This window comes from Apteryx mantelli, chromosome 1 (genome assembly GCF_036417845.1).
Source record: "Apteryx mantelli isolate bAptMan1 chromosome 1, bAptMan1.hap1, whole genome shotgun sequence".
NCBI classification, from domain to species: domain Eukaryota; kingdom Metazoa; phylum Chordata; class Aves; order Apterygiformes; family Apterygidae; genus Apteryx; species Apteryx mantelli.
This window is the reverse complement of record NC_089978.1, coordinates 222,610,498-222,635,549: the sequence shown is the minus strand read 5'-3', so window position 1 is coordinate 222,635,549 and position 25,052 is coordinate 222,610,498. Positions and strand designations below refer to the sequence as shown.

The window sequence follows — 25,052 nt, the reverse complement described above, 5'->3', positions numbered from 1 at the left end:
CTGAGTTTTGCTCCCTTCATGTGGCTAGTGATTCCCTTTGAGTATTTTCTGCGCAATGCCTTCTCCTGCTTGTAAGACTGAAAGGATCTCTGGGATAAGCACGTGGACTTCTCTGTTCTTCAGCTGTCCTTTAGCGTTCTCATGCCCTGTTCCTAGTGAATTCTTGCCCTTTGATTTCACAAGCTCATCCGATATTAAAAGAAAATCATGGGTGGGATTCAGCTTTCCCGCTAAAACACCTAAAGGTAAGTGACTAAACTTCCAGGTTATGATGAGGGGAGTCCAGATGGTGCTTCAGCTGCCAGCCCTGAGGCCGGACTCGGTTGCCTTGACAGGACGCCTCGTTCTGTCCGCAGTGCCTGGGGGTGTCCGAGACACCTGCACAGGTCTGGCCGTGGCGACACAGGGCTCACGGGAGAGCTGCACCGCTCTCCCTGCCGTGGCCATGGGAGGTCAGGTAGGACACCCTGCCTGACCCCAGTCTGGTACCATCTACCATCCACCCCAGTCTGGTACGGGTGCCCATGCTCAGACAGCTACGTCCTACCCCGTGGGGCTACTGCACGGCGAGCCAAGCTGCGCTCCGCTGGTTTATCCACTACTTCCCCATTAACTATGATGGGAACTTACACATCCACATTTAGGCGCCTTAATTTGCAGGCTGAATCCCATGCCTCTTGCTATGACTTGAGGAAGACAGTACATTGTTTGGCCATCTACCTCTCATACTTAAAACAGGCTTTCTGTTCAGGATTTGAGCTTCTCATGAATCCTTGCATAAAATATGAGCTGATGGCCTTGCTGAAAGGAAATAAAAGTCATAGGCAAGAAAATATAGTACATTTGTCACAGAATTTTTCTAACTACTTCAATACTGACTGTAACAGTAATGAATAGAGAAGTAGATTTGGAAAGAAATAATCTGAAATTCCCTTCTGCAGCTCCCTCTGAAATATCTGTTTTGCTTTCTTTTTGAGAAGGCAGGTTCCTTGCAGAGGCATCGATAGCAGTTGGTACTCTTGTTCTGTTGCCCATCTTGACATACTGCGAGGCTGTTTTCTCCATTTCTGTCTCCCAGTTCCTTCCCTGCAGATCTTTCTCTTTGGGCTACTTTTAGGGCTAACTAACTCCCTAGTCTAGCTGTCCAGTAAGTGTTCATTTTTCAGATGTTGCACGATGGTGTGATGTGCACTTCTGAACCATATCTTTCATTCATCACCAGATCGCACTTCATACACAGGACTATTTTTTCCTCCCTGTGGAAGGGAAAGCATAGCGCATCCACCTCAACATAGGTGTTCCATTTGTGCAGCTGGAGTGGATCCATGCCTGAAAATAAGGAACCATATTCCCTATGAAACTCCTATTTGTCAGTCTTATTTTCCTGCTAGCCCTGCCGAGTCTACTTGGCGATGGACCTCTTTACTAACCTGGGATTTCCTGAATTGCTGCATGACAGTTGAGGAGGAGGCAGAGACCCTGCACAGCAGGGTACGAGAAGAGCAATCTCATGACAGTATCAGCAGTCGTTGTGGTATAGTTTGGTACTGCATATATTTAGAGTCATGATACCGCTGTATTACCAGTGCACTGCCCATCCCCGACTGAAATGCAAGCAGATCTGTTCTGTCTGGCCTCTTGATGGATCCATAGCCTGATGGGTCTTGCTAACGTTGTCACTTGCCACTTTTGATGTGCTTGGGGGAGAAGTCAAGCAAGTGACCCTGCTGATACCTGGGGTGGGACCTCAGACTCCTTAAAGCAGGACAGCTCCAGTTACACGCTCCCTGAAGGAGAGGGGGTCTGCTATAATATGGTCGTCTGTAGCTCTGCTCACTGATTTTATTGTTTCATCACCTGTAGGGCTTCTTTGGATGTACAGTTGAGGCACTGAATCTGGAGGCATTATATGTTGTTGTACTGCTTTTCTGATGAGTTGGAATTAAGGCAGGAAAGGTATGTGGCAACTCCCACCAAAGAAAAGTTTCTGGAGTTTATTATGTACTTTTGGTTCAAATGTGCCTTTCTTCCGTTTTTCTGCAAGAAGATAAATTGGTTTTCTCAAGTACCTAATTATGCAATTAACACAAGATTTAGAAAAATAAGTAGCTCCATTTTTTTCTGAAATAGGTTAGGCTGGTCTCCTAGCCTAGCAGCTAAGCTGGCACACTGGGATGGAGGTCCTTCAAGTGTAGGGCAGCGACAACCAGTTGGAGGAAGGCTGGGGGAGGTAACCTCTTCAACCAGCACAATTGCAGCTGGAAGAGGGTTTTTTAGCAAGCCTTGAGAGAATTCCCATGTAAAATTGCATTGATATAATTTATAGTGTGAATTTTAAAGGCTGCACAAAACTGCATAGCCAGTTATTATTTTAATATGAATAGCTTAAGCTAGTTGAGCTCAAGCTGATTTGGAAGAAGGTTAACAAAATCAGATAAAAATTTTTTTTAAATCAAAATAAATATCTTTGGGCTATTTTTATTTAATTTAACAATTTTAGTCAAAGAAAGTGAACATCCATACCATGACAACACATATGGACAGAGCTTTAGATTATAATTCTGTCTACAAAGCTTTGTGAGAAAACAAGATTAGAAAGGACGCCTGCCTCTCTTCCTCCTGGTAAAGAATTTAGGATTATTAATGATGCTTGTTTTGTAGCGCTGATCATTACAAGAAGTAAGTTAACAATGATATATTCGGTTTTAAAAACCCAACAGTGGTACATGATGTACAAGTACTGCATCATTATGTGTTCTGACTTCTGTAACTGGAGGCCTCTCTTTCTCTTTCCTATCAGTGTTTTTTGGTGGTGTTCTTATGAGCTCTGGGCATTTTTAGCTGAATGTTAGTGTTGGGCATGGCTGGTGAGAAAGAATTATTTTTTTCAGATTATTTATTTTCCTCTACAAGTTTTCAAACTGGCATTTTTACCATCAGGTCTGAGGACTTTACAGGAGTATGTTAAATGATATGATTGACATGTGTCAGTTGTGGTTCCTTTTTGTGCCATCTTGTCCTTGGAGAAAGTAATAGATATATGTGCAAGATAGATAGTGTTTTTATTCTGTAACGATAAAATAAAAATATTATTGTTCTGTGTCCTTCTTGCTCTGCCTTTATGTTAGATAAGCCGAGGGTAATGGGTAGAAGAATATTTTATCTTGTAGCTTTGTATTAAAAGGTGTTACCTGAGTGTCAGTCTGCAACATAGGATGTCTACTAGGATATCTATTAAAATGAGTGTGTGCAGTGCCCAGGGTTAAGAAGAGGATTAAGCTGTCGGGCTGCCAAGCTGCGAAAGATATGTGGCACTTGCAGGACGCAGGAGACCAGAGAACAGAGAACTGCTGGGGATAAGGTCAGAGAAGCCTGGTTGCAGGATACCATCTTCTCGTTGGTTTCTGAGGAAGCAGAGAGAGCATGTGGAGAGAAAGGACAGCATTAAATATTTAATATTTAATATTCTCTTCCAGAATGCAGAAGACCTTAGAACTGAAACCTTGGTGGTTTGAACTTTGATTATAGCAAGCCTAAGCTGATTTAAGAATTGGCTCCTGTATCTACAGTTACAGGACAGAACCTGACTAGTTTTATAGGAGCTGGCTTTTTTATTTCGTTTCTCTTAAAGCCTAGTTTTAGTCCGAGGGGAAGCCTTGCTGTTGAAGCACAGAGCCTTCAATACAATTGTTGCAAGCAAATCCATCTATGAATCTGCGGGGCCTGGGAATTACTCCCCTCCACTTGTGGGACCTCGCAATTCTTCCAGCTGCCAGGGAGATCTGAAAATGCAGCCAAGCTTCTTGTGGCAAAGCTCCCATGGCATGGTGGCCAGCGAAGCTGCGTCGGTAGAGCAGAAGGTGGGGAGATCTGGGGTGGCTTCTTTTGTGCACAGCTTTTGCTGTATTTTGAGGTTAAACCTGGGAAAGCTGTGATTCCTGCACAAAAGGCTTCACTCTTGTGACCGAAGAGAGATTGCCTGTATGCCATGGTCTGGAGATGCAGGTGAGGTTTTAAAGATAGTCTGGTCTCTGAGACAAGGAACAACGTTGTGCATGTGGTTATTTTTCTCTGGGGAGGCAGAGGAAGGAGGCAGACTCTACCCGCTGTGCAGCCAGGTTGCAGACATGGTTGCTGGTGGGTGGTCGCTAACGGTTGTCTGTCTGCGGGAAGACAGCCCTGAGACACGGTGAGTGGACAGCTGGACAGGCACTGTGTAGCTGAGATGAAATCACTGCTCGATGTACTCGTCTCCTGGCCAGCTAGCAACGGTGGTGCTCATCTCATCGGCAGTGAATTCAGCAGACGCTCAGAAGCTGGTCAGCAAGACGTTTAGGGACCAAGGCTTTGGCTGTGCTACCTGGAAGGCAGAGGCAGAAGAGCTCGTAACACGCCGCTCCGGGATGGGGAGGGCTCGTCAAAGTGCAGAGCGGTCGTTTAGGCCCAAAGCCAAAGAAGGAGGGAGTTTTTCTGCCTTTCTGGCTGGCAGGTCAGATGTTGATGTGGCCAGTGTTAAATACTGGACTAACAGTACTTTACTTCACATATACGGAGTAATCCGTTTAGCCCATAACAAGATTTCAGCACAACAACCAAAGTGGAAGCAGTTACCAGCAACAAATCCTCTTCTGGCTCTCCACTTTCTGAAAGGATGATGCCACTAAACTTCTAAAATGTTCTCTGTTCAGAAGCTGTCCCTCACTGCACCATCTCAAGGATTTCTGGGAAGATACTCTAGGACAGATTAGTAGTCTTTAAAATAGACTAAATTTTCAGACTTGTTTCCTGTAGGTAAATTTTAAGGATGAAAAACACACTTAAGAAGCTACCGTTATGCTAAGATTAGATTCAAGCCTGAGTAATAGTTTAGGATGGAGAAATGAGAAAGCCAGTTCCCACGTTTAACCTAGAGTGTGGCAACTGGGGACCGGGGGGAGAATGAGAGGAAGTCATTGCAGGTATGGAGAAATTTTCTTGAACTGTGTGCAGCACTATGGCCTGTGACCCAAGTACGATGTGAGGACAAGAAATACTTATTGTGCATGACAGTGCTTTCTTTACCTTCTGCTTACTGTTATGGGAAAAAACCCTCTGCCCAAGGCGTTTGGAGATGGCTCCTTGTCTGTTTTGGCTATGCTACACTCCAGAGTCTTTGCCAGCTATGGCATAATGCATTCAGGGTACAAATGTGCAATCAGTTAATTAACAACAAGAATGACTCACCTTTAACATGCAGTGTATATTCTGTTACTTTGGTTTTTTAGAAGCTAAAAGTTAAGCTTTGATTCAGCTAGCAGTTGTTTGGCCTAGATGGGAAAAACACTGGATGAAACTCCAGTGCCTTGTGATTTATAGGATTATGGTACTTCTCAGTTTAAAATCTGTTAATCCAGTTACTTCAAACCTTTTTTCAGCAAACTGGTGGCATCTCTTTCAGTTCACTGCAATGTGCAATGCAGATTAATGAAAAATGTTATGCCTGGATTCAGTGAAGTTGGAGTTGAAATGGCATTATGTAATGCTTTCATCTACAGCTGACAAGACTACCCTGAGGTTCTACATATAGGTGTTATTTATCGTAGGCAGATGCTTTCTGTCACTACGTACTGTATGTCTGTACAGGGGCAGAGTGTAGACAGTAACGCGCCTCTCTAGCAGCTTGCATTAAAACTTTCATATCAAGGCTGGTATCGTCTGTCCTGCAACTTGAAGACAGATCCACCTGTTTCCCAAATGCTGAAGTTAAATCCTGGAGTTATAAGGATTTTTTTAAAAAAAGTTCTGATAGCGGAATGAAGAGATTATTTCTGATCATGTTGGAACAGTCTCTGGAGTTTCTCAGCTTCCCTTGCTGCCTTTGCCTCTCTCTCCTCATGAATTCCAGTCCTCATAACACGTACCAAATGTGACGAACTTTCACAGTTTCTTTCTTCTGCGAGGCTCCAGAATAGCATCCATATTGCTGTGACACTGCAAACCTCTCAAGTTGTCTCTTTGCTGCCAGCTTCTGCGGGGGCTGGATAACACCTGATGTAGTGTTAAGACGCTTGTGATCGGTGGAAGCATGCCCCAGCGCCAGGAATCTCATTCTGGTCTTGGGTACAGGACCTAAGAAGTTTTGTTCCACAACACAGCTTTAATGTGATTCATTGCTTTCACAGAAACAACCAGCTTAATGATTGGCAGAATACCTTGTATATAATTAAAACATTAGAGATGCTTTTCATCCTAAGCTTCTTTTAGCAAAACAAACAGAGAACATATTTACAAGAGAAAAATACAGAGAAAACATTACTTTGAATATAGTAGAAATGAACTTCTGCAAGGTCTTTTGGAATTTTATCTGATCCACGTTCTGGCTGCCACAGCTCGGTGCCAGCTCAGCAGCACCTGACCTCCAGAGATGGTTCACTTCTGTGTTTCGCTCGCCAGTTAGACTTGTGGATTACAAGGTGCCATGTGCACAAAGAATTCCTCAAAGCAGCTGTTGCAGTCCCCAGCTCTTCTTCCCTTTAACCCACTGACTAAAGGAAAAGTTCCGCTAGCAGCTTTTGAGGCCCGGATGGTGTCGCCTGCTCCTTCCGCAGCCTCCCGTTCCTCCGACCGCCGGTGGTGCTCCGAAGTGCAGCTCTCATCTGCTGGCCGCAGTTTGCCGTTGAAGATTTTGGTTGCAGAATCTCATTTCCCCTCTTCCAAGGAGCAGACTCGTCGGAGCAGCCACGGTGCTCGGATGGGTGCTGAGCTTGTCATGCAGGTGCTTTTCACGAGGCCAGTGAGCGTAACACAGTCTTCCAGTATCAAACTCGCACCGTGGAGTTCAGCGGTCCGACAGGCCAAAGGCAAGGAACCTAAGCTGCAGCCCCTTCCTATGTGCATTAGCTGGTTTCTTATGCTGTGCAACGTGCAACGCATTGCCTTGCTAGTTTTCACTTTCTGTTATGGATCTTCACTTATTGGTTAATTACTTTAAACGTATATTTTGATATACATGGTGCTAAGAATTAGCAGAGTGTAATCACTAAAATCCTAGATAGCAGGGGTGCCTGTGGTCTGTTAAACTGTGAACGAATTACTAGCTGCGGTTCATTCAGTGCATCTTGAAATGCCCCATGTGGACCTTTCTCAGTCTTCAGTATTCAAGATAATTTGATAGATTTTCAATAGAGTTTGGCATAGAGAGTAGAAGGACATTTGGAGCCTTTTTTTCTGTGTCTTTTGCCTCTTTGAGGAGCTCGGGTTGTTAAAACTGGGGTATCGAAAAAAGACTGCTGATTTTACTGCATGTGGAAATAGGAGTAGATGCCTGGAGCAGGAGCTGATGAGGAGGCTTCATTTTCCGTGCCACAGTCTGAAGTTTGTGGGAGCCTATGAGTCCTTATAACACTGCCAGGGACAAATTATCTCAAAGTCTTTTAAAATAACCATAAAGGAAGAAGATTTTATAGAAATTATTATGGTGAAAAGCAGTCGCTGAAAGCTGCAGCAATAGCAGTGGAAATGCAAACAATAGCACTTGGCACAGAGAGCAAGCGATGGTCTTTAAAAGGTGCCCCCGGGTCACCTTCTCGTCATCTCCCTCGGGATCCAGCGGGGACCCCACCGCCACCCCACCTCGGGGCAGAGCGGGCCGTGCCTGCTTCCACCGCGTCGCCCAGCTTCCCCGAGCTGCAGGAACAACAGGGATGTCGCTGGGAGATCCCTCTTCCCGCTGCGGTCGGCAGTTTGCAATGCCGGCAGCGCTCTGGTGCGCCGGTGTTCGCAGGCAGCGCCGTTTCCCCGCGTTTTCCTGCGCTGCGTCTGGCGCTGCTCTCGCCTGGTGGTTGCATGTGGGGTGAGAAGAGACCTGGACCGTTACCAATAACCCACCACCAAACTCCCTCATTTTCACAGCAGCTGCTGAGCTAAGGAAATATTTCCACTACTTTTTTTTTTTTTTTCAAGTGTCATTGCTAGTCCTGTGAACACTATTGCATTCCCGTGTAATGCATATGTCGTTACAATGGTAATTACCTTCTATTCTGCTATTTAAAATGCATCCCTTACTTTCTAGGTATACAGTGATCCATGTGTGCTCTGCTAAAAAGTTTGTCATTAAGCAATATATATATATATGAATCCATTTTACTCATCATACCATTGATTGTGCTATAAATACACATTTGTGTGTGTGTTAACTTTCTCAGAAATTACTTTATATTTTCTTCCAGATTATTGTTAAAAATGAGTGACAGTTTTGAGCTGAGGAAAGGTCCTTAGAAGACCGAGCAGTAAACATCCTCATTTACTAATGATTTCTCTTATTGGTGAACCAGTCTTTAGTCCTTTTGAATGCAGTCTTCAGTAATCTTCATTTTTAATATCAGTGTCTTGTAACGCAAAAGCCATAGAGTTTTAGCAAAGCCACAGGACCTGTCTGGCCTCTACCTATTTCGTTTAAAAATTTGGTTAATGGTAATGCTCTAAAATTAATATTCATATGCTTTTTCTTTATATCTCAAACCATTTTATTTTTCTCATTTTAATAATTATTTCTACTAAATCAGGAGATTTTAATTTATGTGCAAGTTAGGTACCTTTCTAAAAAATACATAGCTGTATTTATTTCTGGCTGATGAAAACTTATTTTAGCTAGTGTGCACGCTGCTCCATGTATGGTATGAAGGATTTGGACAGAAAGACCTAAAGACTTGTTAGACCATTCTCAAACACTGAAAAAAGAAGCTACGCTTATCTTTTTTTTTTTTTAATAACATTGCACTTTGAAGAAAACAGATTTATTTGATTGTAATCAAAGTGTTCAGGAAAACATTCTGTCTCTTAAGGAAACTTTCCTCATTTTATATCCAAGAACATTTTTCTTCCTTCTGGGTGCTATGAGGAGGATCAAAACCAGCCCATGCATAGGGGGACTGTGGTCCTTTTGTAGCAAAGCTCTTCTGAAAACCTGCAGGGTGGGACGGGAACCACCATCCCTCGGCGCTGGCACCGCTGGCCTCCCCCCAAGGAGGGCTGTCTCATGCCTGCCCACGCTAGGGACCAAGGTGGGGCGTCTGCAGGTGCAGCCGCGTCCGTTCGACTCCCAGCAGAGAAGGGCAAGCCGTACTCGGAGCTGGTGGACTCATGAGGGTTGAACTTGGCCAACGCACGCATGTTGAAAAAGTTGTGTATTTGAAAGGTGTAAGGTTGGTTCCTGGCGGAGGTGGCTTTGGCCATCCGGCGCAGAGGGGCCTCCTGGATTTTCTGAGCTGCTCTGCACTAAGAGAGAGCAAGAGGTGTGCGTGGGGCTCCTGCTTCTGCCTGCAGAACCAGCACATGGCCGTGGGCACCGGTGGGGTGGAGAGGTGAGGGAGGCCTGTGGAAGGGAATTCCTGTGGTTCTGCTGCTGCCTGCTCGAATTATATCCCGACATGGAGCCTGTCCCGACCCATGGAGCAGTCCTGGGAGTCAGGGCTGATTCCTGGTGAGAGATGGGACGGCGGTCCGGTCCGCCGGGCGAGTTCGTGTAGGCTCAGCAGGACTCGCAGGTGCTGACTGCTGCGCCAGGGCGCACGGCTGCGAATCTCCTCCCGAAACAGCAGCCCCGCTGCAGAGGGAAACGGAGGGAGGATACCCATTTTCTCCTCCTCCTTTTCCCCTTTGTACAACTGCTGCGTCCGGATGTTTCGTTTCCGCTGTGCAAGAACGAACAAGGGCGTTTTTGCTGTTTGTTAAGCTGCCGGCCCTTTTCTTCCCCCTCTCCTGTCCTGGGCTCTCATCGCGCACCAAAAAGGGCCTCTCACAACAGACGTTGATGGGGAGGTTTCCCAGCAGCTCTCGGACTCGCTGCATACAGGGTATTCGGAAAGACCAGCCGGTGTCCGCTGCAGCCGAGCTGGGTGCCGCCGTCCCGAGGAAAGCGGGGAGCGCGCAGTGCGGCTGGAGCCCAGGCCAGGAGACGCAGCCAAGCTCGAAGGCCGGCGCTGTCACCGCGGCCAACGCCGCTCTGGACGATGCCCGCGTGCGGGCGCTCGGCGGTTCTCACCCCCTGCTCTCTCCCCGCGCGCGCTGCAGAATGTCCCCTGACGGCGGCAGCGCAGCTGGAGCGCAGCGCGGAGATGATCAAAGCGCTGCGCAACGGCGGAGCTCACCTGGACTTCAGGACGCGGGAGGGAATGACAGCTCTTCACAAGGCCGTCCGGTGCCGCAACCACGCTGCCCTGCTGGTGAGTCCCCGGGGGAAACGGCCGATGCCGGCGGCGGCCCTGCTGGGAGAAGGAGCTCTCCTTCCTGAGCCCCTGCGTCCCGAGCTGCGGGTCGCTGCCCGCCGTTTCCAGCCTTCCCGCGTCCTGCCTCGCCTCAGCTTCCCCCCTTCCGTTGTCCGCGCAGCACGCGCCTCTCCGCCGGGGCCTCTCCCTTCGCAGTGCTCTATGGAGAGCACGGGTCGCTAGAAAAGCTCGGTGACGATAACGGGCGCCTTGGCAAACGAGGCGGCGAGTACCGCCTCCGCCAGGGCCGGGAGCGTCTCCGTCCCCTCTGCCGGTCTCCCATCGCTTCGTCCCCAAGCGTGGCCGCCTGAAGCAGCAGCCGCCCCGGAGTGAGCCCCGCGCTTCCCTTGCAGACGCTGTTAGACCTGGGTGCCTCCCCCGACTACAAGGACAGCCGAGGACTGACGCCTCTGTACCACAGCGCCATGGTGGGGGGGGATCCCTACTGCTGCGAGCTCCTGCTGCACGACTACGCCAGGCTGGGCTGCGTCGACGAGAACGGCTGGCAGGAGATCCACCAGGTGAGCCGGTTGTGCCTGGGCTCTTTCCCAGATTATGACTTTTTCACGGAAGTGATTTATTCGAGATGTATTCGTTTGTATATTACTGTAAGGAGCAACAGTGTGCGTGTGCCTGTGTGTTAACAGGACTCTTCAGGGTACGGCTGTAGCCTGACATGACTTTCCTAGCATGGGTGAACCCGGCAGAGGCGGGGGAATGTTTCAGGGTTTACCTGAGTTCTGTTGGTTTGTGTCCTTCCTGGTCCTCCCTGATTTTCTATTTCTTTTTTCCCCCTTTTGTGTCCTGAGCAGGCATGTCGCTATGGCCATGTTCAACACCTGGAGCATCTTCTCTTCTATGGAGCTGATATGACTGCGCAGAATGCCTCAGGAAACACTGCTCTGCATGTTTGTGCTCTCTATAACCAGGTACACCTGTGTGATTTGGGGCATGAGAACAAGAAAACATAGGGCACCAGACTACGTGAGGGAGAGAGGACACACATTGGCCTAGGGCACCTTCTTATTGCTATTTCCAATTCTAGACCTAGAAAAGTTCTTCTGAATTGTATCTATCCTCCCTCCTAGGGTGAGGGTGATTTTGTTTGGAGCACCAGTCTCATTTCAGATTTCTCAAGAGGCGGGTGGCCAGAGGGACGATTGGTCAATGTATTCCTATTCCCAGGATGTTTTTGCTGATTTTCTGCCTAACTCATTCTGTAATTTTTCCTCTGGTTTCTGTTACTACTACATACCAGGTGCAGCAAGCCCCCATCACTGGTCGGGAGGGAGCACTTTGCCTGGGTGCAGAGTGATAATTTGGTCCAGGTGTTTGGGTTTAACTCTACAAGGGGGGCATGTGGCCCAGGTGGGGCCTGTTGAGCACATCCTGTGGTTTGCACAGCTCCAGGGCAGGCGTGTGGGCAGGGGTACCTTCCTTCTCACAAGCCTCCCTAATATCTTACTACCAATCTCTGAATTTTAAAGAAAATTGTTTTAGGCAACACAGGGCACTGTATCTGTTTTATTTTCTATGTGGTCACTGAGCTCAGTTCAGGAGAAATCAAGGGTGGTGGAAGAGCCATCTCTGATCTTATCTCAGGCCCTGTGCCCAGGGTGCAGAGGTCGCTATCTAAGGATTTCTCTCAGAGGTTGTGTTTCTTCCTAGAGACTTTATAAGCTGTATTATGTGTTTTGATTGTAAATGGAATTTGCAGTTTCTGTTCCTGAAATGAAAAACTGAATACTGTTATGCTTTGCAATAGGCGTTGATGCATGTAGGCTGATTTGTGGCTTATACGATAGGTGTGTTTTTCTGCACACCAAGGACTCTTATATGGAAAGGACAACTTCTTTTTGTGGGGTGGGTTGGCAGAGAGGCATTAAATACTGCAGCGGCCTGTAAGCGTGTGGAAAGACTGGCATTTAGGAGCACAGAGCATTCAAAACAAAAGCAATAGAAGGCTTTAATAAATAGCAATAAAACCACACAGGAGTGCGCGGTGGCCACTGGGCCCTGCAGCTGTGCTCCTGGGGTGAGGTTAGGGCATGGCCAGGGTGCAGGAGCCACAGAGCAGCACCCAGGCAGATGGACCTGGTCAGCTTGGTGAGCGGGGGATCACCAGTTAAAAGGGGTTGAACACCCTTACACGTTCCTTTCTCTTGCCAAACAAAGTTTCTGAGCACAGTGAAACCACATGGTTTACTTTGTTGTCACCAGTCAGCAATGCTAATTGGTTTCTTCTTTTTTCCCCTCTTGCTTGCTTTCCTAGGAGAGCTGTGCTCGGGTTCTCCTCTTCCGTGGGGCGAGCAAAGAGATTCGCAACTACAACAGCCAGACTGCGTTCCAGGTGAGGCAGGGAGCTCCCGGCTCCTTCCCCTTGTGCTTGGCTCCTCTCACAGAGCACTTCGTGCATAGGTTGTACAGCACGTGCCCCCAAATCAGGGCAGCATCTGCAGCGTGTCCTAGGCACATATGTGATAAAACTAATTGGAACAAAAACATTGATTCAGGATGTCTATTCTGACGTTGCCTTAATTGCTGGAGCAGGAGGGAGGAAAGAGGACATGTTGTACACATGGAAGGGACTGTGACAATGATATCTTATGAAGAGAGGCTAAGAGAGCTTGGCTTGTCTTGTAATGTGTAACAGAGCTTGAAAGGAGAAACTATTAATGTCTATAAACATTTTGGGATAAATGTCAGAGAGGGAACAGAATCATTAGAAATAAGTTTTGCCACAAAAATGAATGCATCTAAACTTGCCGTTAATAAAGTTAGGAGACCTGTAGCCACAAGAGGAGTGAAACTCTGCAATAGCTTTCCAGGAAATGCTCTGGGGAACATAGGCAGAGAAGGAGAAGCTCAGTCATTTTACAGTGCGACTCCTTCCATAAATTCATCAAGTTACAGGAAGTGACTGTCTGCAAATACCATAGGCTGCAGTCCGTGATGCAGGAGGTTGCTTCCCATCCACAGCCTGCTTTGCCCTTCTTTGTGAAAGTTTTTGAACTTGAAATAGCCAGTGTCTGTGCTCCTGTTGAAACACAGTCACTTGCCTGAGGACCCTTCAGAAATGTTTTGACTCAATGCCCAGCTAATACTAGTCTTCAGGTATCCCTTGAGAGCAGAGTGTGCCTGCCAGTGTCTTACTCAAATACCAGCTTAGGTGCCTGCAGATGAGCTCCCAAACCATTTGCCTTCAAGAAAGTCTTTTTTTTGCTTCTTTTTCCATGTTGTTTATAGATGCTCTAGGCCATAGAGTCTCAAGTATGACCACAATGAAGTCATACAATCCCTACAAACATCATGATGATCCCTGTGAGAAGCCTTATTACACATGCAATCAGGCTTGTTAAACATGGGCATCTGCGCTTGTCATTACAACAGCTGTTTGTCCTGAATGCAAATTGGTAGGGAATTGCTGAGCAGATATTCTGCACATGCTGGAAATCTGCCACATTCTGGTTGTGCTGGGCCTGCTTTGTGTCTCACAAGGAAGAAATTCACATGTGTAGTGAGTCTTGTGTGTCCTGAGATACTGGCATTTCCTGAAAATGCACCAAATACCTGTGCAGCATGTGTACCAGGAGTGCGTAGGGAAGAGGGAAGCTCTTCTCTGATCTGACTGTTTTTTGGCAACCATGATGAATTTGATGTGGTTGTCCTTGAAAACCTCTGCTGCAAGCTGCTGGAGTGGTGTTACATTCTGCATAAGGTATTTCATTTAAATTTTAAATAAGCATATCTTTTAATATGAATTAAGCCTACAGTCATAAAAACTGTACATACAACTTGCATGTGTAATTACCATGACTGTATGTACAAATTATGCATCTGTGTGGAGATATCAGTTAATTAAATATTTCTGTGGTCAGGTGTAAGGAACTAAAAATGTTTATGTAGTTTCAGGAAATGAATATATAGCTCATTTTCTTAATCTGTTGAGAACTGATTTCTTTAGTAAAACTGAGACCATGTTGCTTAGAAGCTGTGTCACGTTTTGGTTTGGATGCTGAGAGAAAAAAGGGTCCTGAAGGTCAAATCAAGTGTTTCTTATAAGCAGTCCGGTATTTCGTCACATCTGGGAACATGAACCTAGATTTGCACCATGGTGCTACACCAATAATAGAATGAATTCATCTCAGTTTAAGTGTCTCCAGTGCAGATCCCTGCACTGTATTTAGTTGTCTGGCGCCCTGTAATAGCGGAGAGAGCCGGGAGTGTCATTTATGTGATGGAAATGCAGGTGTTTCTGGAGGAGGAGAATCTCGCTGCACCTCCACTGGCAGCCCGGGGTGCCTGGCTCCGGTGGGTGCTACATGCACAGGACCAGAGGAATGCCACTCCAGACAGCTTTGCTCTTAATGACCAGTGTCATTGCTGTTCCTTACTAATGCACGGCAAGTGCTAGGAGGTGCCTCAGCTCAGCCCTGACAGCCCTTCACGAGGGGCATCATCCCATGGGAGGCTCTTCTCTGTGAAATCCACCTTCGCTTAGACCTTTCTCTGCCTGCTCCATGTTATCTACTACCCTGGGAGATGGGTCGTGAAAGGGCTTGTGCGGATGGAGGCAGGAAGGTTTGCCATGCTCGGAGATACTGCTGTTCTTTGGGGAACTTTGCTCTGGGAAATGAGCGTATTCCCATCTGACTTCTCTGATTTAACCTAAAAATATTATTTCCAGAAAGGGGCATCTTCTAGGAAACAGCTGCTTGCTTTACAAATGAGTTGAGCTTTGGGAATCCAGAGATGGAGAAAGGGCAACTTCTTGTTTTGGCATTTGTAGGACATGGGGTGGCTGGTGAAGGAGAGGTAGTATAGCAGGTGGTGCAGAAATGGCTTCTGCTCTGATTTTGCTCCTGTCCTGCAGAGTCCTAGTGAGTGCTAATGAGGAAAAAAAACAGTGTTTGTTTTTTCCTTTTTGAAGTAGTGTGACTAATTGGAAGTTTCTGTTCCAGAAAATGAAAACTGTGTGCAGTAATCCAGTCAGGTTTTTTATTGACATAAGTAGAACCTGATCCAAACCAGAATTTGATATTGGTGTTATGTGCTCCTATCAGTTCCCGACTTGCAAATAGAAGTTCTATGACTCCCTGCTTAGACTGTTTGCTCAGTATTTCAGCATGTCATTAAGTCACTGACTGCTGTGAAGTCTGGCACTTCCTCATGTATCGTCTTCATGTAATTGTGGTAATGGGATGCTACATTTCTACGACGGAGTTTCAGCATGGCAGAGGAGACCTGAGTCTGTATGAGGGTGCATGTGTGCTACCCAGAGCAGTTCTCCTGCGGCTGAGAGATCCTATAAATACCTCTCTTTTTTCATGGCTATTTAGTCAGATTACTGCACATAGCTGTTGTTAATTTGATTGTTACTGTTAATCAGATAGCTTGGTGTCAGTGGCCTGAGATGACTCAAGATAGCATTGAGTAATTTAGAGAGTTTAGAAGTTGTAATCTGCTTGGTTATCTTCCTTGAGGCAAATTAGCCTGGGGTGGCATGCCACCTCTCTGTGTGTGGTTTGTTAAGCTGTTCCAGCTGCTAGCTGACCCAATGCAACGCTTGTGGAATATAGTGCTTGATCTGCGTGGTGGTACGGGAGTGCTGAGTGTATTATCGCCTCTATGTGGCTGATAGTTGGTTTCAGGAAAGAGTGCCAGAACAGGGTAGGTTTAGGATTAGAGTTTACCCAGCGTATCTTCCCAGCTTCTGGCAGTCTGCAATTTACTATTTTCCTGAGCCAGCGTTTGTACTTACATCTCTGTCTTTAATTGCTCTTAGCTTGCTTTTCTTCTATAAACTAAGAGAGTCCCTTGTGTAGATGCAGTCCTTCCCAAAGCGCCACAGCTTCATCCAAATACTTTCTTCTCCCTGAAGGATGGAGACATCATGTTTCAGGTAGGATATTGCATACCTGAAATATACTGGATGAAAAGAAAGCCTCTTCCTCCCCCTGCCCCCCCCCTTTTTTTTTGCCTTCCAGCTGCTTTAGCAGTATCTGTAGTGGAGGGTCAGAAGCAAAGTGCTGCCTGGGCACTAGCTTTCTCGCAAATCTCTAACCTCTCATCCATCCTAGGGTGCTCACTGACCCAACTAGATGTACTGACTGCTGGAGCACGCTGTGGGTCAGGAGCCACATCAGCAGCGTAGCACTTCGAAGGGTGAGATGAGTCTTAAAGGCCTTCTGTCTTCCTGTACAGTGTTCATGGCTCAGAAACAGCACGAAGGGTCCACTGTACCAACCAGCGGGGAAGGACAGGCTCTCATCTCAAGCCTGGGCTATGAAAATGGGCAGCTGCAGTTGTGTATGTGATGTACCATCATCATATTTAAACAATACAAAGATACCCAGCAGAGGGCTGGAACAAGCAGACAGATGCATGGGGTGGGCAATCATACAAAAACAGTGAATGCTTGCTGAATCACTCAGTGACATCCTTCCTCATCCCCTGGCAGGGTCAGGCATGAGGGTTATGATTTGGGTCAAATGCCAAACTGTCAGCATGGCTCTAGGGCTCGCAGGGGCAGAAGTTTTCTCCAGGCTCATTCATGCTTTTCTCTCCTCTGCCTCTCCCCTTGCAGTTCTCTGATCCCTGAAGTCACAAGGAACATTTGACAGATCAGAGCCAATGCTGTTGTAACACACCAGTGTGGCTTTCCCATTGTGGGAACGCAGATCCAGTGTCTAGTCCTTCCTCTGCCCGAACATCCACGTGTGATCTGTTGTGGGCGTGTGTGCCCTCTCGTGTCAGACTGATGAGCACTTTCCCTTTGCCAAGCCCATGGGAATGTGCATGCCCTGCTGTCCCCCGTTCTCACTGATTGCTTGTGTAAAGCAGAAGATACATAGGACCATTTCATTTTCTCTTCAGTGTCTTGTTGAAATTGTATGCTCTGCTGCTGCAGGCTTGCAGCTGTGTAACAAGTCATTTTCTGTCTCTTTCTTTTGTGTGTCAGCTTGTTCTTCTAAGTTTCTGTGACTTATGATGGCTGAGTATCATCCTCCGCACCATCACTCACTTGGGGAAAATCTCATTCCTGGAAAGAGTTTCTTTTACCGTTCTGTTTTGCTTGGCACAAAAGGGACTGGGAGTGAGATCAGCAAAATCTTCTGCATGAGAAGGCCATGAAAACCCCATCTGACCACGTCTGCCAAGGCAGACATTAGGGACCTCCAGCCATAGATGCTCTTCTCAGAAGCTTGTCACAGGAAGGTGCCACTTCCTCTTGTTTTTGCTTCCTCAGTTTGCAAAGGTCTGGTCCTGCCTGACTCATCAAAGTAGCTCAGGAGTTGCCAAATGGGCCACCATTGCCATGACTACATCTTGGCTCTGATTCATGCACTGAAGGCCAAAGGCTCACCCCATATCGTCTTGCTTGACTCATACTCCACCTTTGACCTGTCTTGTTGCAGTTTCATTGTGCAATAGCTGAAGTGCTATTTCCTCGCTATGAGCTGAAGCTCTCACCGAAGTTTCCCGTCCTCTACGATTTCCTTTCCCCTGATACTAGATGATACTTCCTTTCTGAAGCTTGTGTATTCTCCAGAATATCCCTTCAGGCCGCTTTGGATGCACTGGATACTGCCTCTTCTGTAAGAAGGCCTTCATAACTTTCCACCTGATAATTATTCTCTCTTCTGATGAAGTTCTGCTGTGCCCCCCACCCCCTTCAATGACTCGGGTTTATCCAAAAATCACTGGGCATCTTTTCCTCTGTTCTGAGAAAGAAACATACCTGTCATATATTCTTTCAAGGTCAGAGGCCTCCAGATTTCCCCATGACCCAATGACCTCTGAAAGCTAGGCATTTCAAATAGGCTTATCAAAGACTTCACATTGCGTGTCATAGGTCTGCTCCAGTCTTTCTAGTCTGCTAAGGGTACTAGGCAGGAGCTCTGAAGATGCCGCGTGCCCCTTTGTCCTCTGGACTCCCTTTTTGGGTCTTTTCTCATTTCTGCTAGGGTTTTATTGTCTTGATGTCGTACAACATTGGACACGTGGGTACTGAACAATCACCAACAGCTGCATGCTCCACTTCCCCTTACTTCTACCTCACAATCCTCTCTTCTCTCTCCCTTTTCAGGGATGTTTTTCATGAGTCTGTCTTGCCTGGGGGTGAATGCTGTGTTGTCACTAGAAAAAGAACTGGATCTACTTCAGGGCCATGTTGTCAGGGTCCTGCGGACACTAATAGGCCTTACTGGCCCTGACCAGCCTCACCTGGGCCCCCCACTCGCCCCTGCCTATGGGCCCAAGAGCCGGTTTAAGCTCAGGCCTCAGTCCTTGCACGAGCTGTGTTGTAGGAATACTGGTCTCCAGCTCAGCCACAGCCATGTCTGTGCTTGGCCATGGACGTAGCTGATCTGGACCTGCAGACTGACTTCTGACCTGACCTTGGACCTACCTTGTCACTATGGGCCTTCATGGTGATCACTGGGCTGTATTTGACTCTGGTTACCCTCGTCAGACCTGATCCTGACTCTGATGTGTGGATTGACTTCCTGGCTTGACCTTGGACCTGCCTTGTCATCATGGACTTCCTTGGTAATCTTGACTCTTGGTTGAACCTGACTCCCTTCTTTGGGTGGTTCAAGAAGGCAATACTAGGCAGTGTTCTGTGTTTTAGGAGGAAGAAGACTTGTCTGAAAGTCTTGATCTTCAAGCAGTGCATTATATTGTGATGAGATTGATCCAGTGTCGCTACTTCAGTTTTGTTCTTGCATGGGACTTGTGATAGCTCAAAGTCCTTCAGGTCAGCCTGTCTACAGTTCTTGTTTTTTTTTGGTTTTTTTTGTTTTTTTTTTTTTTTTACCAAAGCATTAAGTGCTAGCTGCTGTTCAATTGCAGTATTTTGGGTTTCTTTTCCCTTACTTTACTGACAGGTTGACAGAATAATCCCAAGAGACACGACCTTTCAAATTCTGTGAATGACTTTGTCTCTTTTTGAGCATGCGAATGATATGATTTGACTTGGAAATGAAACCATTTACCTTTGCAAGCTGAACTTTATCAGAATAGTTGCTGATTCCCAGATGAGCATGTTCTTCTGTGCAGACAGTCTCTCCTAACCTTGATTTGGCACCGCCTGGGCTACCAAAGAGAAACTGTCTTGTCTTCTAGAGTGTGTGGCCTTTGTCATCTTCTTGACACCGCAGCTATTTCCAAACATGTTTGCTTTGTGTGTTCTCCATTGATCCTCAGGACTCAGAAAGTTTCCATTTACATGTGGCAGGATCAGACTGATATCCCCAGAAGAGAGCTCCTAAAATTCCTTCTGCCTTTCTGATAGGATGCTGGATGTGACTTCCTGGATTGAGATGCTCATCAGAAGTTCTGTTGCTCAGATTTTATGGATGATTCACATCCATGTTGTAGATGGGCCATGTGAAATGGCCTTCCTGACTCACACTGGGGTTTGACATCCAGCTGATGAGAAATGGTTGACTGACTTCCACATTTCTTATTGTTCACCTTATCCAAACCATCTCTGTCCAATTTTGCTATAAGGATGCTGTGGAGGCCGCATCAAAAACCTTCCTAAATTCATTGCCTCATTCCCTGCTCTCTTCTTGTCCACAAAGCCAACCATCTCATCAAAGAAGGCAATAGAAAATTAGGACTGAAAGGGAACCTGAGAGGTCATTTTGTCTGTTCTCCTGCCACCCCCCCAGATTAGCTCTATCTATATGCTTTATGACCGGTGTTGCCTAACCTACTTGTGAGCCCCTTCCATGCTGGAGGATGGCTGCAGCCTCCCTGGGTAGTCTGTTTTTGTGCTTAACTCTCTTTACTGTCAGAAAGCTTTTTCTGACATCTAACCTGAATCTTTCTTTTTGAATTTTAAGCCCATTACTTTTCCATGGTTATTGAGAACAGATTATTTTTGTCCTCGTTGCAGCTGCTTTTTTTGTGTTTTTACAGCCTCATCACCCCTTCTCCACCTAATCTATTCTCTGGACTAAATATGCCAGAACATTCAGGTTTTCCTGACAGAGACCTTGAAAACATAATCTGATCATTACTGTTGATTTACTCTGGATTCTCCCCATATCATTTATTTAACTCAGTTCCTAAAAGTAACCTTCAGCTGAAACCCTGCCTGTTCTGTACAGAGCAGAGGGATTACGTTGCATCTTATTGGTGAGACTGCTAATTGTAAATCCTGATATGTTTTTTTTCCTTTTCAACCACAGCATGACTTTGTTGACTCATGTTCAACTTGTGATCCTGTAAGCCTCAGATCTTTTTTCAGAAGAACTGTTGCCTGCTGTCTTCCAGCCTGTATTTGTGCTTAGTATCATAGACTCATAGAATAATTTGGATTGAACAGACCTCTAGATGTCTAGTCCAACCCTGCTGCTCAGAGAGGGGCCATCTCCAGAGCTGTATGAGGGTGTCCAGGGCCTTACCCAGGCAAGGTTGGGATGTTCCTGAGGCTGGAGTGCTACCACCTCTCTGGACCTCGTTACCTGTTCTCCTGGTGAAGAGTCTTTTTGTTATGCCCAAGCAAAATTTCCACTGTTGCAACTTGTGACCATTGCCTCTTACTCTTTCTCTGAGCACCTTGGAGAAGAATCTGGCTGCTTCTTCTGTCACCCCTCCTAAATAAGTAATCTCACCTATGAATCTAATAAGCGTATTCTGTATGCCATCATCCAGGTTGCTAAGAAAAATAATTGAATACTACTGAACCTGTCCTGTGAAACAGGGATAGAGTCCTGTGAAACCCAATTAGCCTACCTTTTTAGTCTGACAGTGAGTCACAGATGAGCTTTCTGATCAGTTTTTCATCCAATTGGTAGTAGTTTCACCTAGATTTAATTTCTGTAGCTTCTGAGAGTGTCATGTGAGACTGTTGAAAGTTTTACAGAATACAGCTATACAGTATCTTCTGTCTCTTTACTCTTCACAAAGCTTGGTCTGTTACCTTGTCATAGAAGTAACTTAGATCACTTAAAATTGGTTTGCTCTTTATAAGTTCTTGTCGTCTGTCACCTCTACTTACAAATTATCTGCTTCACCCAGCATTTTTCTGGACATTAAAATTAAGTTGCCTGATCTATGCTCCTCTCTTTCCTGTCCCACACCCTTTTAAAGCTAGTTGTAATGTCAGGCTCTTCCAGTTTTCTGAGAGCTTTCAAAGATTATCAAATTTAACTACTAATGTCTGTGATTTCTTCTAACAGATTTTGGCAGTGTAATTCAGCTTATGGTCTGCAAATCTCCAGTGATTTGCAGAAAAGCAAAGGTGATTCATACACTGATTGCAGAAACAGGCACAAAGGCAAATACTCCCCCAAATACTGTGCCAATTTTATCAGGCCCAACTGATTTGCTGATTTGGTGGTATTTGCTGCATGATCACAGCCAATTCTGGAGTAAAAACAGAAGCAAAAACCCTTCAGCAATCTTCGTACCAAAGCTTTCCTCCCCTGTTGAGTTGCAGGTGCGCTTTTCTGTGGATCTGCTCTTGCAGCTCCTGTATTATAATATGTTTTCCTGTTTTCCAGCTATTCTTTGCTTGTTGTTTCTTATTTTGTATCTTGACCTTTCTCAATCTTTTTTGCATCTGTCACACACATAATTGGGCCTTATAACCTGGTAACACTTTGAATGGTTCTCCTTAAAGATTTACACTTCGATGTTATCTTAACATATCATTTGTATTAGCTTTTTAGTACAACACAAGCACATTGTGAGATGTATTTTCCTTAAAAATTTATATTTTGTTGCTGTAAAATAGACATCCTGGTCTGATCTCTACAATTTGCAGTCGTGTTGCCCAGGAAACAGAATTTGCTCAAGCAGAGGGGTTTTGTTAAAGAATATCTTCAGTTAACTGTGGTTTTTCTAATTTAACTTAAACTTTAGCTTACAGTGCTTGGATTTCTTACTTATTAGTGACATCATATCTTATGATGTCATAGAGCATAATACATTCAATTCTACTTATGTAGATTATAAGTGTTCAGTGTTAAGCATATGTCGAAGGAGAAGATAAAGCTAGTAGTTATTTTACATTTTAGTTACCTTAACTGTAAACTCTTGCTAGCTAGCTGCCGTTGTTCCTCAACATGTGTAAAACAGAAACAGCATCTGCTGTTTGACGTGCTTTAAAGACTTGGGCCTAACTTATGCCAAAAATTTTAGCTGATGTGAGAATGTCTATAACATTGTTTTTATTAATAAGCTCCATATTTTTCTTGTCGTCACTACAACGGTAACCTTGTACTCCTCCATCTGTTCTCTCTTGTCAAACATTTGGATTTCAAGGGGAGGTGGGTTTTTGTAAGTGTGTGCAGAGCCTACTGATTTCGCTCTCTAACTCTACTATTGTAGAAATTAAAATAATTTATGGAGGTGTGGAGTTCCAGTTGGCGCCTGGAAAGGTTACTCAACCTGTTGTGTACCAAAAATGCAACACACCTTCCTCAAACTTGCTGCATTTGCTATCTGAGTGGAAAAACAGGATTTCTTCAGCTTTCAAAAGTACATTCATTAAATGTTAACATAAAATTGATGAAATTTGGGACCTATGAGAAATTTATTATCTGTGCTTAAGTTCTTTGTTATCCTTAATGATCAGCTAACATAATATCCCAGCCTATTCTAACCTTTCTTATACTTGAAATTAATTAAAAACTTGCTCATAAATCAGATTTTGAAAGAGTAGTTTGCAATGCAAATAAACTACTAATGATTGCAAAGTCTAATTGCTCCTTTTTGAGTGGCAACAATTTCCATGGGTGAGACTGGCACCTCTTGGTCTTGAGTGTGCCGTAAGCGGGGCTCGACGCCTTTCGGGGTGCTCAGCATCTGTTCCCACCATCTCGTTTTGCTTCTCCAGCCACAGAGGAGGAGTTGCCTGTGCGGCGCTCGGGCTTTTTTTGATGCGCTGAAGGCGTAACAAGCTTTGCTTGTGTGTGGACAACTTCTCTTCATTTTTCAGCCCTGGTGCCTCTTTAGGCCTATTGGGAACTGTAGGGTAAAGCAACCTCCTCCCCTTCTGTCTGAAAATAACATCGCCTCTCTGGAGTGCAGTCTCTGCCTTAACTGAGGAATGAAAATACCAAGGGCAGGGCAGGCAAACCTGCTCTCCCCCGGCCAGGAGAGAGGCAGAGAAGAGCGGGACATATGGCTTCGCAGTTGCAAAGGCCCAAGGTTACTGCTGTGACTGCTAAGTTCATGCTCCTCTCACAGGCAGGCAGGACGCAGATTAAAGGGGGGCTGAGTCTGTTAGCTCTCCTAGTAAGCTGTTTAATTACCCTCACTGCTAGGAAATTCTGTTTTATTTCAGCGTTATTCTACCTAATTTAATCCTCCCGTTATTGGATTTTGTGTGTGTGGCAGTAATTGGAAAGCCTTGCAATTGGATTTCTTTCCTATGTATTAGCACCGATGCATCGTGATCTGGTCATCCATCAGTTTTCTCCATTGATGAATAGAATAGTCTGAGCTCCTTTAACACTCACATTTTAAGGCTTTTATATCTAACAGATCATTTTTATGCCCATCAGTTGAATTTTTCTCACTCTTCCCACACTCTTCTTGAAACAGGGTTGCTAGGAATGACCCCAGTATACTAATACAGGTCTTGCTACTGTGACATACAGAGCTTTTCAATGACTTGATGTTATTTCTAATTGATACTTTCAATTAGTCTTTATAGGTACAGTATTACCCTGAGAGTTTATGCTGGTGTCCTTTTTTTTTTTTTTTTCCTCTGCCTTTATGTTCCTGCTTTCTGAGAAGAGTTTTATCTCTTGCAGCTATGTACTGTGGCCCTTTTTCATAGCCTGGCTGCACTCAGACCAACATCACGAGGCTCAGATTCTGCTGTAACAAGAACTTATTTATTATCCCACCAGACTTTGTGCTGTCATCAGTTTTACCTTCTGAGAGTCAATATCTTTGGCTAAATGGTCATTATAAGCATAGAGTAGATTTGGACCAAGAACCTGAGCGATGCCGCCTAGTAATGTCCTGCTTGATGATATCTCTGTGCTAACAAATACATTTTGAGCTAGTTAAATTGTACGTAACACATAACACATAACACATACATAATCAACATATCCTGGTCCCAATCTGAATATGCTGTTGTGAAAAAAGGTAAATGTATTGTATCATACATTCCTGGGCATGAATGGCTTCAATAGAGGTCAAGATGCAATTTTTTCTAGCTGTCCTGTGTAGGTAATCAGCCCTGCAGGTGTTAGTTTTGAAGCACGTTTGACAATCTGCTAAGGAGACTCTACAACCGGTCAAAGTAGCTTGTCTTAGTGCTCCTCTCTGCTTGGAAAATCAGAAATTTGTTCTTAGTTTTTAACCTATTTTTTGGCAAAGTAAGCATATGTATTTGTCCAACAGTGTAGTAGTAGGATAATTGCTCACCATTCTTTTTGTAATGTTCTTTTAAGATTTGGAAGACTGTCACCGTATCTTCTCTTAGTTTTCTGTCATTTAGGCTGAACAAGCCCAGTTCTTTCACTCTTTCCTAAGTCACTGTGTTTTCAAAGTCTCTTTTTCACCTTATTGCTTTGCATTTGTTTCCATCCTTAAAGAATTGTGCCCCAAACCTGAACATATCTTTCCAGATGGGGCCTTACCATCTTGTTACACATCCTGGAATTAAAATTTGTCTTTATGCAACATCACCATTTTGTTGATTTATGTTTAGTTTGCGTTCCACTGGTACTATACATTGTTTTCTGCTTTATGATGCCTAGCCACTTATTCTCCATTTTGTATTTGTGCATTTGATTTCTCCATTCTAAGTGTAACACTTTGTCCTAGTCCTTA

The 25,052-nt window shown here is 45.2% G+C and overlaps 1 protein-coding gene across 12 annotated transcripts in view; it reads left to right on the top strand.

Moving 5' to 3' along the window:
* SHANK3 (SH3 and multiple ankyrin repeat domains 3) overlaps nucleotides 1-25,052 on the top strand; it is a 376,011-nt gene that overhangs the window by 60,863 nt on the left and 290,096 nt on the right. For all 12 annotated transcript variants that reach the window (XR_010887770.1, XR_010887771.1, XR_010887772.1 and 9 more), the window contains exons 5-8: nucleotides 10,051-10,202; nucleotides 10,598-10,765; nucleotides 11,057-11,173; nucleotides 12,517-12,594. Coding sequence is in view for 9 of the 12 variants with exons in the window: in XM_067317628.1 (XP_067173729.1) it covers nucleotides 10,051-10,202; nucleotides 10,598-10,765; nucleotides 11,057-11,173; nucleotides 12,517-12,594 (515 nt within the window). In the remaining 3 variants the exon portion in view is untranslated. The remainder of the gene's footprint in view (nucleotides 1-10,050; nucleotides 10,203-10,597; nucleotides 10,766-11,056; nucleotides 11,174-12,516; nucleotides 12,595-25,052) is intronic.